Source organism: Hippoglossus hippoglossus, chromosome 12, assembly GCF_009819705.1.
Source record: "Hippoglossus hippoglossus isolate fHipHip1 chromosome 12, fHipHip1.pri, whole genome shotgun sequence".
Classification (NCBI taxonomy): domain Eukaryota; kingdom Metazoa; phylum Chordata; class Actinopteri; order Pleuronectiformes; family Pleuronectidae; genus Hippoglossus; species Hippoglossus hippoglossus.
This window is the reverse complement of record NC_047162.1, coordinates 5,546,897-5,561,318: the sequence shown is the minus strand read 5'-3', so window position 1 is coordinate 5,561,318 and position 14,422 is coordinate 5,546,897. Positions and strand designations below refer to the sequence as shown.

Sequence of the window (14,422 nt, the reverse complement as noted above, 5' to 3'; positions counted from 1 at the left end):
GTTTATATTCAAATCAGTGACAGGTACAATCTAACTAAGCACAATTTCCATTTATGTTACCTGAGCATTTAGTTTTTTTGCTACTTCATAGTTCTGAAGACGGGGGCGGCTGTGGCTCAGGGGTTAGAACAGGTTGTCCTCTGAACAGAAGGTCGGTGGTACAATCTCAATCTTCCCCAGTCTGCATGCCGAAGTGTCCTTAGACAAACACCGAACCCCAAATTGACCTTAATAGGAAAAGAAAGTGCTGCCCATAGATGCACTGTGTGAAAGGGTGAATGGCAAAAAGCTACTAAAAACATTTTACATCCTTCAAACTTTGCAAATGTTTCCATCCTACTAATTTACTTTTCTATTAAGTTCTACATGTCTGCCAATGCCTGTTTCACAAGAAGTCAGTTTTATGGATTTACTAGAACAATGTGACATTTTTCTTTAAAAATATTCGAAGCATCGTCTATTGTGTTTCTCTATTATTATTTTAAATTGATTTGTACACCGCCAGATAATTTTTTACTCATTAATGCACCACACACAAAGGTTATGCAAAAACTACTGATCGACTTCATGAATATTTGTGGAGGGGTGGGACATGACCTGGAGAATAACCCATTCGATTTCGGTGCGGCTCTGAATCACGCTGCGGAGCGTTTTTTTTAGCCACTTTCTTTTACATTGTGAGATTTTCAACATTTTAATCTGATTCCTTAGAATAATTCATGGATCTTGATGAAAAAAAAATCTGGCATGTTTAGGAGTCTGATATTGATCTGGTTTCATTAGGGGGCTGTTGGGCCTTGGCTGAGCTATGCAGTCTACTGAGTGACGTTCTAGTTCCACAAGGACACTTAGGCACAGGAAATGGGGGAGACTGGGATCGAACTGCCAACTTATGGTTTGTGGGCGACCCGCTATACCTCCTGAGCCGAGTGCAGTGTTGATATTTTTATCTAAGTGAAGAATCTGAAGTCTTCATCCACCTCTGTTTAGAGAATATATAGAGTCGAGTTCAGTGTTAGACCTGCAGTGTTGTGTTAGCTGCATCGAGAGTTTGTCTAATCTTATATCAGCAGCGTCGACATGATCACATACCTGCAAACATTATTCAGTGATCCACACACATGTTTCGATTAAGACTTTTTTTATTACAAAATGTTACAAAACTAGGTACAAATGTCTAACTGAACATAATCATAATTTAAATAGATAAATACAGATGTCCACATCTGCCCCGGGCCTCCGACAGAGGACACAGCTGCACCGATGCAAAACAAACAAAGAGACAAAGTGGCCACTTTCACCTTTGACCCCTCATGCAGGTTTGATTTAGAAGTTACAGGGATGATGTAAGGGGGAGAAACTGACCCAGACACAGATACAGTTACCAAATCACACATTTGACAGTGATTCAATGAGAAAAGTAAAATGAAGCTGTTGGGAATAATGAAAATCACAGATCGTTTGCGTCACAGTGTTAACACACACAGACCAAGGCTGTGTGTCGGCTTTCTGCCATCCCCTCTCTCTCTCTCTCTCACACACACAAACACACACTGGATGCTGTGGTGCTTCCATGGGTGGGGGTGGGGAGATGTCTGAGAATGATGATGTTCTGTGGTTAATTCTCCTGGCAAGAACCTGCAGGGGGAGAAAAGGTAAACACAATGAATTCTGCTCAGTTTTTTTGAATGAAATACATACCTATTCAATCAAACTTTATTTCAGGATCACAAAGGGTTTATAGCATTTAAAAGAAAAACAAGACATACAAGATAAAGCCACTATCATTTATCATTTCATTTAAAAAAAGGCAGCTCATATGTAGGACTCCAGTGTTTGCTGAGCCTGGATGAGTCGCGGGTGCATCTCTTTCTGAGCTAAAGCGTCGACGATGCTGCTCCCTGACTCATCCGAGCGACACATGAAATGTCTACATCCGATGTCCCGGAGGTGCCTCACGCGAAGCAACGCCAGAGAACACGAACAGTGGCCTGGCACAACGCCATCTGGGAACCTGAGGCACAAACCACGAGCCTGTGCATGCAAGTTCTCCACAGATGAGGTGCACCCGCCAACGTGCAAAAGGCAATAATTCATATTTATCTCTAAGAGAAGAACATGATACACTTGCTAAACAACATGTTAGCCTGATAATGACACTGTGGATAAATGTCTCATTCAAATCATCAGTGAGAAAATGACCATGGTATTTTATTTCCTTGAACCATGGAAAAGACTAAATTCCTCTCCTCTCTGCTTCTGACTGTCAAGACATTTCTGTTTGTGGGATGAAATGTCTCATATTTTTTTGCTGAGCTGTGAGCACAGCTCCAGTAATTACTGCAGCCAAACAATGTACAGACTATAAATGGTCTAAAGATGATTGATAACAGATTTTCCAACTCGATGGTCTGTGTTACGTCTATTCACACGGTTGCAACAAATTATTGCAACAAGATATTTTAAAGACCATAATGAATTAAATTTAGGACCAATTCAATATACGACAGACTTGAAGGATTATCAGAGTCCCAGAGTTATTTAAACTTCCCCTATAATTAGAATAGAATAGAAAGGCTTTATTGTCATCGTGATACAACGGAATGTATAGAGCCACTCCACTTGGTGCATAAGGAACACATTCATAAAAAGAAAAAGACACAAGATATAACATGGTAAAATCAAGTGCCAATGATCCTCACATCATAAAGTGCATAGATTGCACATGGTTATTGCACAGTCCATAATATTGCACAGTTTACCATAGTTACTAAGGTCAGGGTTGTAGTACACAGCTTTTATTTTGTGTGGTGATCATTTGAAAATATGGTGAAATAGCCGAATGGAGAATAACATTCGAAACACCACGTTTTCCTGCAAACCCGGTGGTCCTCCGCTGTTCTTCTAGCGCCACCATGAGGTTGATAATTGTATTATTTTGTGAATGTCTCAACATCTACTGGATGAAAAAGCCATGAAACTTTGTGCAGACTCCTCAGGGTGAATCATTGTCTTTTCTTCTGGTGACCTAAACAGGTCGAACTTCTCCAGTATTTTGGTTTATGACCAAAAAGCATATAAAAGAAGCTTTAATGTTTTTCTAAGGTTCAAATTAAGGAGCAAATGTTTGATTTCACTAATAGTTTGATCCACTTTGATTGAACCATTTGACATATCATTGCCAAAATAAAGTTATTACAGTGCAGGCACAATATTTTATCATGTTATTGGATATTTATTAATCTGAGCTTTACAACATTTGACTTAATTCAATTATAGACAGCTGAAGAATTTGACTTTTTACTGACTGATCTTTTTTAAGTTGGAAGGACACAAAGTTTCAATGGCGTTCAACTAAATATCGGACTTTCCCTCCTCTCACTTCTACGATTTCATCTGTGCACCATCGAATGTCAGCCCGCGGTCACTCACATGTGCCAAGGCGCTCCTCCAGGAAGCCGATCTGCTCGCTGAGGGAGTCGATGCGGTCTAATTGCTGGAAGGAGTGGGACAGCAAGGTAGTCTTCTCGGACACACCCTCGTCCAGCGATAGTGGGAAGAAGCTCGTGATGGGGGCCAGGACCAACTGCAACTTCTGCACGGAGTGAGGAAGAGGAGGAGAGGAAGAAATAACTAATGAAAAATCTAAAGTAGCTCAAAAAATACTCATTTACCCTTTGTGCTTCTTGCACTGAACACAGACGGGATTTCAATGAAAGCCATAAACATTTTTAAAAGGCTGTTCTGGCATTTCAAAGAATCTTTGGTTTGAAACAAGAATTTTACATCAGACCATCAAAAAAGGATCAGAGGTGTTCATGGGGAGCACGACTGGGGGGAATCAGGGTGGGTGGCTTTGTGTGTGTGTGTGTGTGTGTGTGTGTGTGTGTGTGTGTGTGTGTGTGTGTGTGTGTGTGAACCTGTTCATGTATTAATACCTTTTCCAGGAGCTCCACTCTTTCCCTCAGGCTCTGTACCTCCTCCGTCACGTTCTCCACCTGGCTGAAACTTCCACCTGTGCAGACCATACAAATACAGACACATACATCAAGGTTTGAATCTTAGAAGTTCCCTTTGGAAATCCTGTGTTCAGCAATCCCTCTTCTCTCTTGATTCATGGTCACTGCAACGTTTCAAAACTACAAACCAGGAAAAAGGCCGCAAGAGCTGCAGGGAAGTCAGAGAGGAATTCAGGGCACAGAGCGGATATGGGAACGGGCCGCAAAAAGCTGATACACAAGCCCGAAGAGAGGGGTAACTAGAAATAGACGAGGACTCATCCGTTCTTTCGGTTGCAGGGAAGCAGACCGAGCGTGGCTCAATCTCTCCCAGATGTGGCCCATTAATGAGACAAGAAGGAGTTGAGAAACAGGGTGAGGAGGAAAAAGAAAGGAGAAAGAGGAGGAGGGGTTGTCTGGAAATGACCCCCAGCAGACAGAGGTTGACGGAGCTGGAATGAGAACACAAGTGCTGGCCAAGAGCAGGGTGAAAAAGAGGGAGACGTGGAGGTGAAAAAGAGGAAGATGGAGGGACAGAAATGTTGTCCAACACTCCTCCTACTCCAGCAGCAGCTCGGGGCAGTGTCAGAGCGTCGGGTCTGCTTTTAAACCTGTGTTTACATTTCTTACATCTCTTCAAACATCTGTGAACAGATAAAAGTGATGCAGCCTCGAGCGAAACATCTCCAATTACAGGCTTTGCATTTTTTACAGAGAGCTGAGCGGTGAAACTCCCACAGATAGCTATCCATCACTTTCAACAAGTAGAAAAATCTGTCATATTCTTCACCCCCTTCTTTCTGTGTGCTTTTTCTGATGACTCAGCAATACTGATCATGTTGAGTCATGGGGGGGAGCCGTTTCATTATAGATGAGGAGTTTTATTTTGTGTGATTTTATCCTTACGCTGATAAATATGAGGGAGTTTGGAGCCAAGCCTGAGAAATTTGGCGCTCTGGCACTATTATAGAGATATATTTCTTTCTGTTTTTGACATTACACAAGTCAGCCTTGCCTTCAGATTTACAGTCACTCACAATAAAAAAAACATCCCTCAGAGGTTAAAAAGAAGTCTTCTTTATTTCATGCTGCGTAAATTCCCAAAAGAGCAACAACGCTGACTGAGAACAGGGATTAAAAAAAGAAGAATGACCTGGGGTCCATGTAGCCGTGGAGGAGGAGGGGGTTGTGTTGTTGCTAAGACACACGGTCGGAGACAACATTGCAACATTTTATGGCGTGTGTGGGATGAAAATATGTCTGTATTAGCATGGGAGCTCTATTAGAGTCAGATGTTTGCTTTACTGAGTCCGACTGGTCCCCGTCTCTTGCCGCGTGGGGGCCCCGAGACCACGAGCCATCTGTCTGGAGTCTGCACCAGTCGCAGTGCATTATTACTCACGGTACGAGTTGAGAGTGGCATAGCGCGTACCAAAAGTAATAATGGACCGCGAAGCTGGCTGTATTCCTCTCTTCTGCTGCTGCTGCAAGACACAAACTGTGTGAGCGCACGCCAAGGCCGCAACACGTCAGATCATTTACCCGTGTCGGTGTGGCCACCCACTGTTGCCTGGGTGGGAGAGGAAGGCGTTGCAGGAGGAGGAGGCGGAGGAGGAAGGCTTTGACAAGAGCGGCCGTCTCCGTCGAGCCTGAAGCCGTCCCTGCACGTGCACCGATAGCTGCCAGCTGTGTTCACGCACTCCTGGTCGCACGGCCTCCGCTCGCTGCACTCGTCCACATCTGATAGACAGGGAAAGATGGGGAAATAGGTTTGTGTATGGGAATATGCACACGGAACTTGTGTGCTCGTGCAAGTAAATGTGTGTTTACCTGACTGGCACTGGTGCCCTGTCCAGCCCAGCGGACAGGCGCACTGGTTGGGTCTTAAGCAAGTTCCTCCGTTCACGCAGGTTTGTCCACACACGGCTGTAAGACACATTTGAAGGGAAGTGTGGGAAAGTTGTGGTTTCACTGGGAGTATGTGGTTGACTGTCTCTCAGCTGGATGAACATTATGGGAACTGGGAAATGGCTAATTTGCGAATAGAAATAGCCAAACCACAACCTAAAATTAAATCTGTTTTCATTGTTACCTTGAGATAAAGCTAGGCTAGCAGTTTCTCTCTTGTTCCAGTCTTTATGTTAAGGTACAAGTGAATTTCCCAAAATGGATCAGCATTGTGTTACCTTGGTTGCAGTTGTGAGAGTGAAGCCTCCTCCAACCCGGGCAACACTCTGGGTAGAGATGGGAAGGTGACGTCAGCCTGCTCACCTGCCGGTACGCCACCGAGTACACAGTCCTGCGGAGACAAAACACAGACACCAGCAGACATTAGGGGGTTTCTGGGTAATCACGCCATCAGCGCCTCCATGTGTGAGGTGGAACCCCTCCAGTTCCCCCCCCCCCCTGCTCTGTCAGGCTGCCAGGGCGCTGATGAAAGAACGGGACTTCGGTGGAATCCAGAAACCACTGAGTGTTTCAGAGATGAAATGTTAATGGAGGGAGGGAGTGAGGGGGGTCAGGAGGAGAGATGCAAAGTCAGTAGTCAAATTTGAGATTTGCTGCAGTCTGCTGAGACTCTGGTATGTTTGGTTTGCGAAAGGAGATGCAGGGTGATAAACTGAGGCAAGAGGTTAAAAATCAAAAGTCAGAGTGACCGTTTCATCAAAGCGATGGGATTAGAGTAAGTGTCTGAGACCTGGCCACACAGTGTGCACAAGAATTCAGAAGTGAAAGTGAACTTTGGTTTGTGAGGGAAGAGTTTAAAAAAAAAAAGAAGGATTAAAATGGAGGGAATGTGGAGGGGGAGCTAGAAAGCATCAGAGCTGGAGAGAGATTGAGAGTGTGTAAGTATGGAGGGAGACACAGTCCAAAATAAACAGAGCGGCGGTCTCTGCAGGCCGGCCCTTCATTTCCCGTAGTTACACAAAGTACCCGATATTTAGATTCCTCCCAAATATGTGCCATCATGACCCAGTTCTGAGCGAAACACATGTTAGTGTGTGTGTGTGGTCCAGGTTTTACTCATGTTGTGGGGACCTGAATCTGTTTACCACATTATGTGGACGTGTCTTCCTTATGGGGACAACAAGCAAATCATTACATTTTAAATCTAAAGACATTTTTAAAAGTTAGGTTAAGTTAGGTTCTGGTTTAGTTAAGGTTATGTTCAGGTTCAGGTAAAGGTTAAGTTTGGTTATGGTAATGATAGGCAAAGAGTAACCATGTTACCAATGTAATGTCCGCTGAACTGTAGAACAATCATATTCTTCAGTTCATATCCCATCTATCCTGTGCCTTTTTGACTGTGTACTTATGTCTACTGATATGTTTACACCAGGGATCACAGGGAAACAGCATTTCAATCCTGTCTATGTCCTGTACATAAAGGAAAATTGACTTAAGACTTTTTCCAGCATAAACACTGGTTACAAATCGGTAAGATATGAATTGTGGTTAGGTTAAGGTTAGGTTTGAATTGGTTAAGGTTAAAGATAAGGTTTTGGATGGACTGTACACAATTAAAGGAAGTCAACACAAAGTCCTAATAAGGATAGCTGAGCAGACCTGTGTGCGTGTGCGTGTGCGCGTGTGTGTGTGTGTGTTTGTGTGTGTGAGGAAGTCAAGATCCATTTATGGCTGCTTTCCCTTCCTAAACATGTAGAGCAATGTTTACCTCTTCATCAAATAAACATCTTATCACGGTTTCATCAGAACACAGTTTCGACACAGTTTTGACCGCAGTCCTCATGTGCACTGAACGCCTGAACGTGCGGTTCAGCCAACATTATCTGTGTGTGTCCAACTCTGCTTGTTGAGCAGCGAGTTTGATGTGTTTGATGTGTTTGTTGTGCTGCTGCATGGGGAGAGAAGCTCGTCTTACTTGTAAGTGCTGCAGAGGCGATGCCCCTGACACACGGTGATGTAGGGCTTGTGCACCGGTTCAATGTAGGACTCCGTCGCCATGACAACGCTGTGACGGAGGTCTCGACCACACACCCTCCTCCTGCAGAAAACAACGGGAGACGTGAGAATCAAATATTAAAAAGTGACCTGGAGCTCAGAGTTTGGGCTGCAAATAGCATCTGGGTTGAGACGAGAAGTTTCGTCAGGGATGGTTGGATCCTAAATTGTTCCTGTAGGATTCAGAAAGCTTGAGAAAGTCCAGATTAAAGTGTCAAGGTTTTTTTTCTCTCTCTACATGTTGGATTTTAGCCTAATTGCTCCTGACTAACCCATGTAATCACTCGTGAATGTGTCAGAGTTAAGAGCTGATCTTTGACCTCTTTGGCTCCACTTGACCTTTCGGTTTATTTTGAAAATGACAGCGTGAGCCTGCGGACTCTCCCTGAAGCCGCCGGAGCTGTGGTCCCGAGAGACAGCGCACTCTTCAATATCTAAATGTCATTTGACCTATTTGTATACATTCCCGGCAGGAGAGAATGTTGAGTGGAGTGAAGACGTTGCTGAAACAAGCAGAACGAGTCTGACCGACAACACAGGAAGAGGAGTGAGTGAGCGAGCCTTTACCCGTGGTGAGCGAAGAACTGTGGAGTGCCCATCACATGGAGGATGAAGAGGGAGGAGGAGAGAAGCAGCGTTTGGTACATCGTCTTCCTCTTTCCCACGTTCCCCCTCGCTCCGGCTCTCACACTCGTCTCAGGGCCAGTTGGAGGGAAGAGGAGAGGAGGAGGATGATGAAGGAGAGGGAGGAGGAGGGAGGGGTTGCTGGATAGAAGTTAACGTCTCTTAACGTTTTCCTCCAGGAGGATTACAACTCCAGCTACCTGTAAACGAGAGGAGGCGAGAGATTAGGACAGATTTGGCACATCAGGGGTCTGAGCTGAGAAGTGAGGTGAACAAGTGGACAGCTCCTAAAAAGTTCCCACAGAAACATAAATGGAAAGTTCATTCCTCTGCAGCCACAGTACAAAACTGCTTTTCTTTTGAAGAGCAGTGAAGGGATGGACGGTGACAGTCAGCTGTGTCATGTCTGTGAGACCAGCAACCACTCTCAAAAGCATGAGTGCACATTAAATCAGAGTTTGTAACCCGCCACTCGTCTATAGGAGCTCTGTGATTTACGACTATAGCAGGTGAGGTAAGAGGGTGAGAAACCGCAGACTTGTTTCTCTTCAACCCTGAATATGAAAGAGGCGGAAGTCTTCACGTCCCACTGTGAAATGAAAAATGTGCTCACATTAGTTGGATGAATTTGAGCTGTGCAGTAGGACACCATGGTATAACATAGAGCTGCTGCAGTGGTTTTTCAGTTTTTACTGATCACTTTAAAAGAAAGAGCAGAAGTGTTGGCCCCATATGAACCGAAGCTTGCAGCCTCAGATCTTTTATTTATCAATTGTGTCATCACTTTGTAACCGCTCAATTTAAAGCTGCTATAAAACTAAAGTTATTATTAAGTTATTATTTTTATTATACCCTAAAGTGGGACTTTTCCTTGAATTAAAATGCCAACCAACAATTGAATTACATCACTATTTTTATTAGCATTTCCTGCTTTGGTCATATTTAGTTTAGTTTTTACAATTAAATTATAATCTTTTAAGGTTTGCTATCATTTGTGCAATTTCTGAAATTCTAACCTTTTTCAAAATTTTTATTTTCATCATAGATTCAGTGTCTTTCCCTCGTGAGCCATTTTAAAGTCTATAAACCTGAGTGTGTGTTTGGGGAGGCGTGATCTTACGTGTTTAGTTGCACTACATCCTCAAGTCTGAAACCGTTTTATGAGCAGCAGTAAAGATCGGTTTTCTGAGCTAATCTCAGGAGAGGACCACAGCTCAGCTATGTGAGGTTAATGTTGACACCACACACAATGCAACACTGGACTCCAGGAGAAGATAACATGTTGCTGGGGACACTTGTTGGGATGCAACCACTCAGTTAGAGTAAGTCAGTAAAAGATGTAGAACTTCGGTTTTAGTGGCTGAACCTGTGTCAGTCGTGAGTTCTTGTGGACATAAGGAGGCTGAACTCTCGCTGACCTGCACAGACCCAGAGACGAAAAGACAAAAGACAGGGACAAAAGACAGAGAACCCTCCGGATGCCTTCACACCAAATTAGATTGTTACATACTGTACAGGATTAAAAGAAGTGCTGAGCAGGCTGTTTGTAACACTCAGCTTATTGGACTTTCTCCGATATTGTCCTAACAGAACCCCCAGGGAAACCTCCATCGTTGGCATTAAAGCCAGCCGGTGTGATGGCAGGTTGACTCCTCTGAGGTGATGCTGAGCCTCAGTGGACGAGTCTACATGTCTCTCTGATCCCATTCTAAAGACTGTGTTCATTCACAAATTACTGCAGCGAGGGTGGGAGGGGGCTTTGAAGACAAAGTGTGTGTGTGTGTGTGTGTGTGTGTGTGTGTGTGTGTGTGTGTGTGTGTGTGTGTGTGTGTGTGTGTGTGTGTGTGTGTGTGTGTGTGTGTGTGTGTGTGTGTGTGTGTGTGTGTGTGTGTGCGCGCGCTTGAGTGCACATGTGTTACAATTGGCAGTGTCACAAGGTGCTGCAGGGCGAAACGTTTTCCCCAGTGAAGTTTATACTATATGGGTGTGGTGTATAAAAATACCTCGGCTGTGTGATTGGATTAAGGCAGTTTTATTATGATGATGTAATGTGAAGCTGTTCAAACATTAACAACTCATGTGACTCTTCACAAATCACTGAACTAATGGTGCTCAGCTTAATAAATTAGGGGATACAAATAGTTTTAAATTGTTTTTGGAATAGTTTTACAAAATTAACTCAGACCTGAAGTTTTTTAATGATTTCTCAAATGTACTTTTACCAAAGGGCTTTTATTTGATTGCTTTTAGCTGTACTTATGTTTCTTTTATTCTTTACTCGAGCAGTGATGTTTAAGTGATAGTTTTATCTGCTGTCTATGAGTTTAAATTTTCATTACGTATTTTTTTTAAATGTTGTGTTATATCATTTTTAAACTTTGATTTTAAATGACATTGTATTAATTGGCTTCTTGCCTTTGATGTTAGTAGTAGTAGTATTCTTATTGTTACTATGTGAAATATTATTTTCAATAGATCTCTTTATGTTTAGCAAAAGATAAACTAAACTGAATAGAAATTAATGCTTGTGATCTAAAAGGAAAACTGATCAGTGAGTGTTTTTGTTTGTGTCCTACTGACACATAAGGAGCAAGTTCAGCAGACACATGTACTCATCATAGTCGCCACGAGAGGGCGCTGTTTTACAGCCCTGCACATAGCCTACCAGGAGACTTTCAGAGCAACACGCTTCACTCAGAGCTCCGTCTCACGCACGCACACGCACGCAAAGTTACATGCACACTCGAATTCGACTAAAGATATACACGCAAAAGTAAATACTAACAAACAAACAACCAATCCTTCACTGACCATGAAGAGATGCTGCAGGACACGCGCGCACATGCCAACGCGGGGCAATAATATCCGCGGGTGCGCATGCATGGAGACATGAATGAACACAAACCGTGCACGTGAACGATCAGCTTCACCTACAGTGAATCCAGCCCGAACCCAGAGGTCGAGTGCAGGAGGCGGAGAGAGGGTCCCGGTTTAATCCGCTGCAGGAGTGTGAGGGTCCGGTGATGAAGAGTCCGCTGCTCCTCAGGTTTGTCCTGCGGCTCACACTCACACAGCGTGGGGGGTGATGGAAGCACCTCCTCCTGATACTACTTCTACTTCTACTACTATTACTATTACTATTACTACTACTACTACTACTATACTACTGCTGCTCCAGCTGAGGGTCCCAGCTCACACTGCCTGTACTGAGGACCCCCCTGTGACGTCAGCACCTCACTTCTTTATTTATAGCCTGCGGAGACGTTTCCAGCACAGAGTTTATGGGCTGATTGTTGAGTACGGAGTCACTGCAGAGGGGGGTTTACGCACGAAGCTGAGATAAGATGGGACTGAGCGATAAAACAATATCAACAATCTGTTTCGCAATTCAACTTTTGTCATAGCATCAGAAAAGTTCACTATCAATATATTGATTATGTATTGTGTAAGTCTGGAGAGGAAGTAGCCTATAAGTGATCAACCTCAGATTTGTATGTCAAGCTTTTAAAACCACAACCTTCACTCAGGAGAAAAAAATCAATCTTCAAACTTAAAAGACATAATAATGTGACATGAAAGATATCGACTGACGTGAATTTGTTTGTCTTGGTATAATTGTTGGCCACATCATCCAGCCCTAATTTAAGGTGTGTGTGTGTGTGTGTGTGTGTGTGTGTGTGTGTGTGTGTGTGTGTGTGTGTGTGTGTGTGTGTGTGTGTGTGTGTGTGTGTGTGTGTGTGTGTGTTCATCCCCCACAAGAGGGAAATCCCGGTGCATTTAGAAAATATAACAAAAGAGAGAAATAAAGTAAAATATTTTCTTTGACATGTGTCTGTGTTGCACTGATACAGACTGATCATCTGTAATTATGGGATTCCTTCCTAACATGCTTCCAATCTAATAAGTGAGTATCTTTCAAAGTTACCGTACTTTTTTTTTAATTCTCTTTTTGTTGCTTGGAAAGTGAATTTTAAGAAACATATCTTTTAGAATAAAACACTTCCTGGTTGTCAATTTCTTATTTTGATTTACCGCCATTAATAGCTTTTAATGGTGTTTCTTTTTTTTTTATGGTCATTGCTGATGTGCCAATCATTCTCCGCTGAAATTATGCTTAAGGTCAATCAGTTCAATTAGTATTTGACAGGCTGGAATTAATGAATAAATGTAATATTAAGCCAAGAGGAAGAAGTTAGGCCTGTATTTATGTCATACTTTACTTAACTAGTGCAAAGTACTAATACTACATGGCCGTTAGTCCCATTAGTAAATGATTACAGCTCACAGACCCTGCATTAAATGTCAATTCTCACATTTGTAGAGAAATTAGTGATGATCTGTTGTGGCACAGCAGTATATTTTACAGTAGCCCACATGGTGCAGAAATATGCACATAATGATTCTTCCACTGTTACACATGAGTCTAAATCGACAACATTATATACAACAGTGTTGCACTGTAGGTGCGACCCTACATTACAGTATCTGACCTGTGTGGACAGGTTGATATGTTTAGCTTGTTAGTTTTGTTAAGCTGAACATGTGTTTGTTTCCTAATCATGCATAAACAGTAAACAGTGTTCGATCAAAATAATTGATCGAGAGCCAAAATAAAACATTCCAACCTCTTGAAAATTGTATAAAGGAAAATAAGCTTTAAAACCCATTTGTACATCACATACAAACCTGGAGATGAACGTGGTCTTTGAAAAGCGTGAAAAAAATAAAAATAAAGAGTAAATTAGAGAATAATCTTACCCTCGTAGAATGGGGTCATCGGGTGCGTGGGCAGGCTGAGCGGCGGCCCTGGGCTCGAGCCGCCGGAGCGTCGCATTAGAGGCTTCTTCCATGGTGCCAATGTCTTTTAAAGCTCTTCTCGGTGGCTTCATGTGGAAAAAGGAGCTCTCGGGCTGATTCGAGGTGCTGCCGGTGACTGGACTGGTGGCAAATGAAATGTCTTTGGGCGTTTTTCACTTGCTTTTTATGCAGGGCTTCCTGTGGAACGCAGGAATTGGACGGACAATCCCAAAGCGGACTTCCTGTGAGTGTTCGCCACTGATAAAACCCCACTCCTGCACAAACACTCTCCATCCTGCTCAAACCGCCTCGCAAATCTGATTTTTTGAAGCATGTCTCTGCCTCCCCCCAACAACAACCACCACCACCATTGTGGTGCAGTCAGACATCTTGAAGGGGGCAGCGAGAGGCTCCTCTAACATCAGGGCCTTCTGCTGCCTTCACAGTCCAGAGAGGACACACAGGAATCAACTGTTTATTTCTATTAACTGAGCTTGATAGAACCCCACTCGCTGTAGTCTCACATACTGACGCTAATGGCACAGCGGCTGCACATATAGGCTCATGTTTACAGCGTTTAAGGTCACTGTGAGATCAAATCTGTCAAATTGCAGCTTGTTAAAGCCAAACACGTTGATAAGGAGTGTGTTTCGTTTCCCTCCTCCTCCCGCTGTGAGCTTCTGTTGCTTCTGTTGCTCAGAGACAGAAATTCCGTCACTCATCCACACTCAGATTGCAAAAGATATATATGTGCTGGTCTGGATAATGGCCCATGTATGTTGTTCATTGTTTGCTCAGAGTAACTCTTCACACTCATGATAAGGCATTTTCCATGGAGAGTGAATTCATTTAAAAATCAAAAACATTCACAAATTCACTCAAATTATTCACCTCCACCAAGGATGTTGTGTTTTCACTCCTGTCCGTTTGTTTGTTGTTTGGTTTGTTTACACATACGCATAAAACTACAGGACGGATTCCCACAAGATTTAGCTGAAGGATGGGTTTCAACATTCTCAATGTTTTTCCAGGTTATATCA

At 43.2% G+C, this 14,422-nt stretch overlaps 1 protein-coding gene across 3 annotated transcripts; it reads right to left on the bottom strand.

Annotated features, from left to right (window-relative positions):
* Window positions 1-1,290: 1,290 nt before the first annotated feature.
* egfl7 (EGF-like-domain, multiple 7) lies at window positions 1,291-13,555 on the bottom strand. 3 transcript variants are annotated; one of them, XM_034601435.1, is made up of 9 exons: window positions 13,344-13,555; window positions 8,529-8,785; window positions 7,882-8,004; window positions 6,185-6,297; window positions 5,829-5,924; window positions 5,541-5,738; window positions 3,939-4,015; window positions 3,433-3,595; window positions 1,291-1,638 (listed from the first exon to the last, which is right to left on the bottom strand). In XM_034601435.1, exons 2-9 carry the CDS (start codon window positions 8,606-8,608, stop codon window positions 1,619-1,621), a joined length of 870 nt encoding a protein of 289 aa, XP_034457326.1. In that variant the 5' UTR covers window positions 8,609-8,785; window positions 13,344-13,555; the 3' UTR covers window positions 1,291-1,618. The 3 variants fall into 3 exon arrangements, with proteins under 3 accessions (XP_034457326.1, XP_034457328.1, XP_034457327.1); XM_034601437.1 differs by lacking the exon at window positions 13,344-13,555 and adding an exon at window positions 11,520-11,542; XM_034601436.1 differs by lacking the exon at window positions 13,344-13,555 and adding an exon at window positions 11,491-11,512.
* Window positions 13,556-14,422: the final 867 nt, after the last annotated feature.

Excerpts from the sequence above, each read along its gene's own strand:
- egfl7 (XM_034601435.1), bottom strand. The coding sequence starts at position 8,608 with ATGTACCAAACGCTGCTTCTCTCCTCCTCCCTCTTCATCCTCCATGTG. Across the intron at positions 6,298-7,881 it reads CGCCTCTGCAGCACTTACAA|GACTGTGTACTCGGTGGCGT; the intron begins GTAAGACGAGCT and ends TTGTCTCCGCAG. Across the intron at positions 5,739-5,828 it reads AGGGCACCAGTGCCAGTCAG|ATGTGGACGAGTGCAGCGAG; the intron begins GTAAACACACAT and ends CCTGTCTATCAG.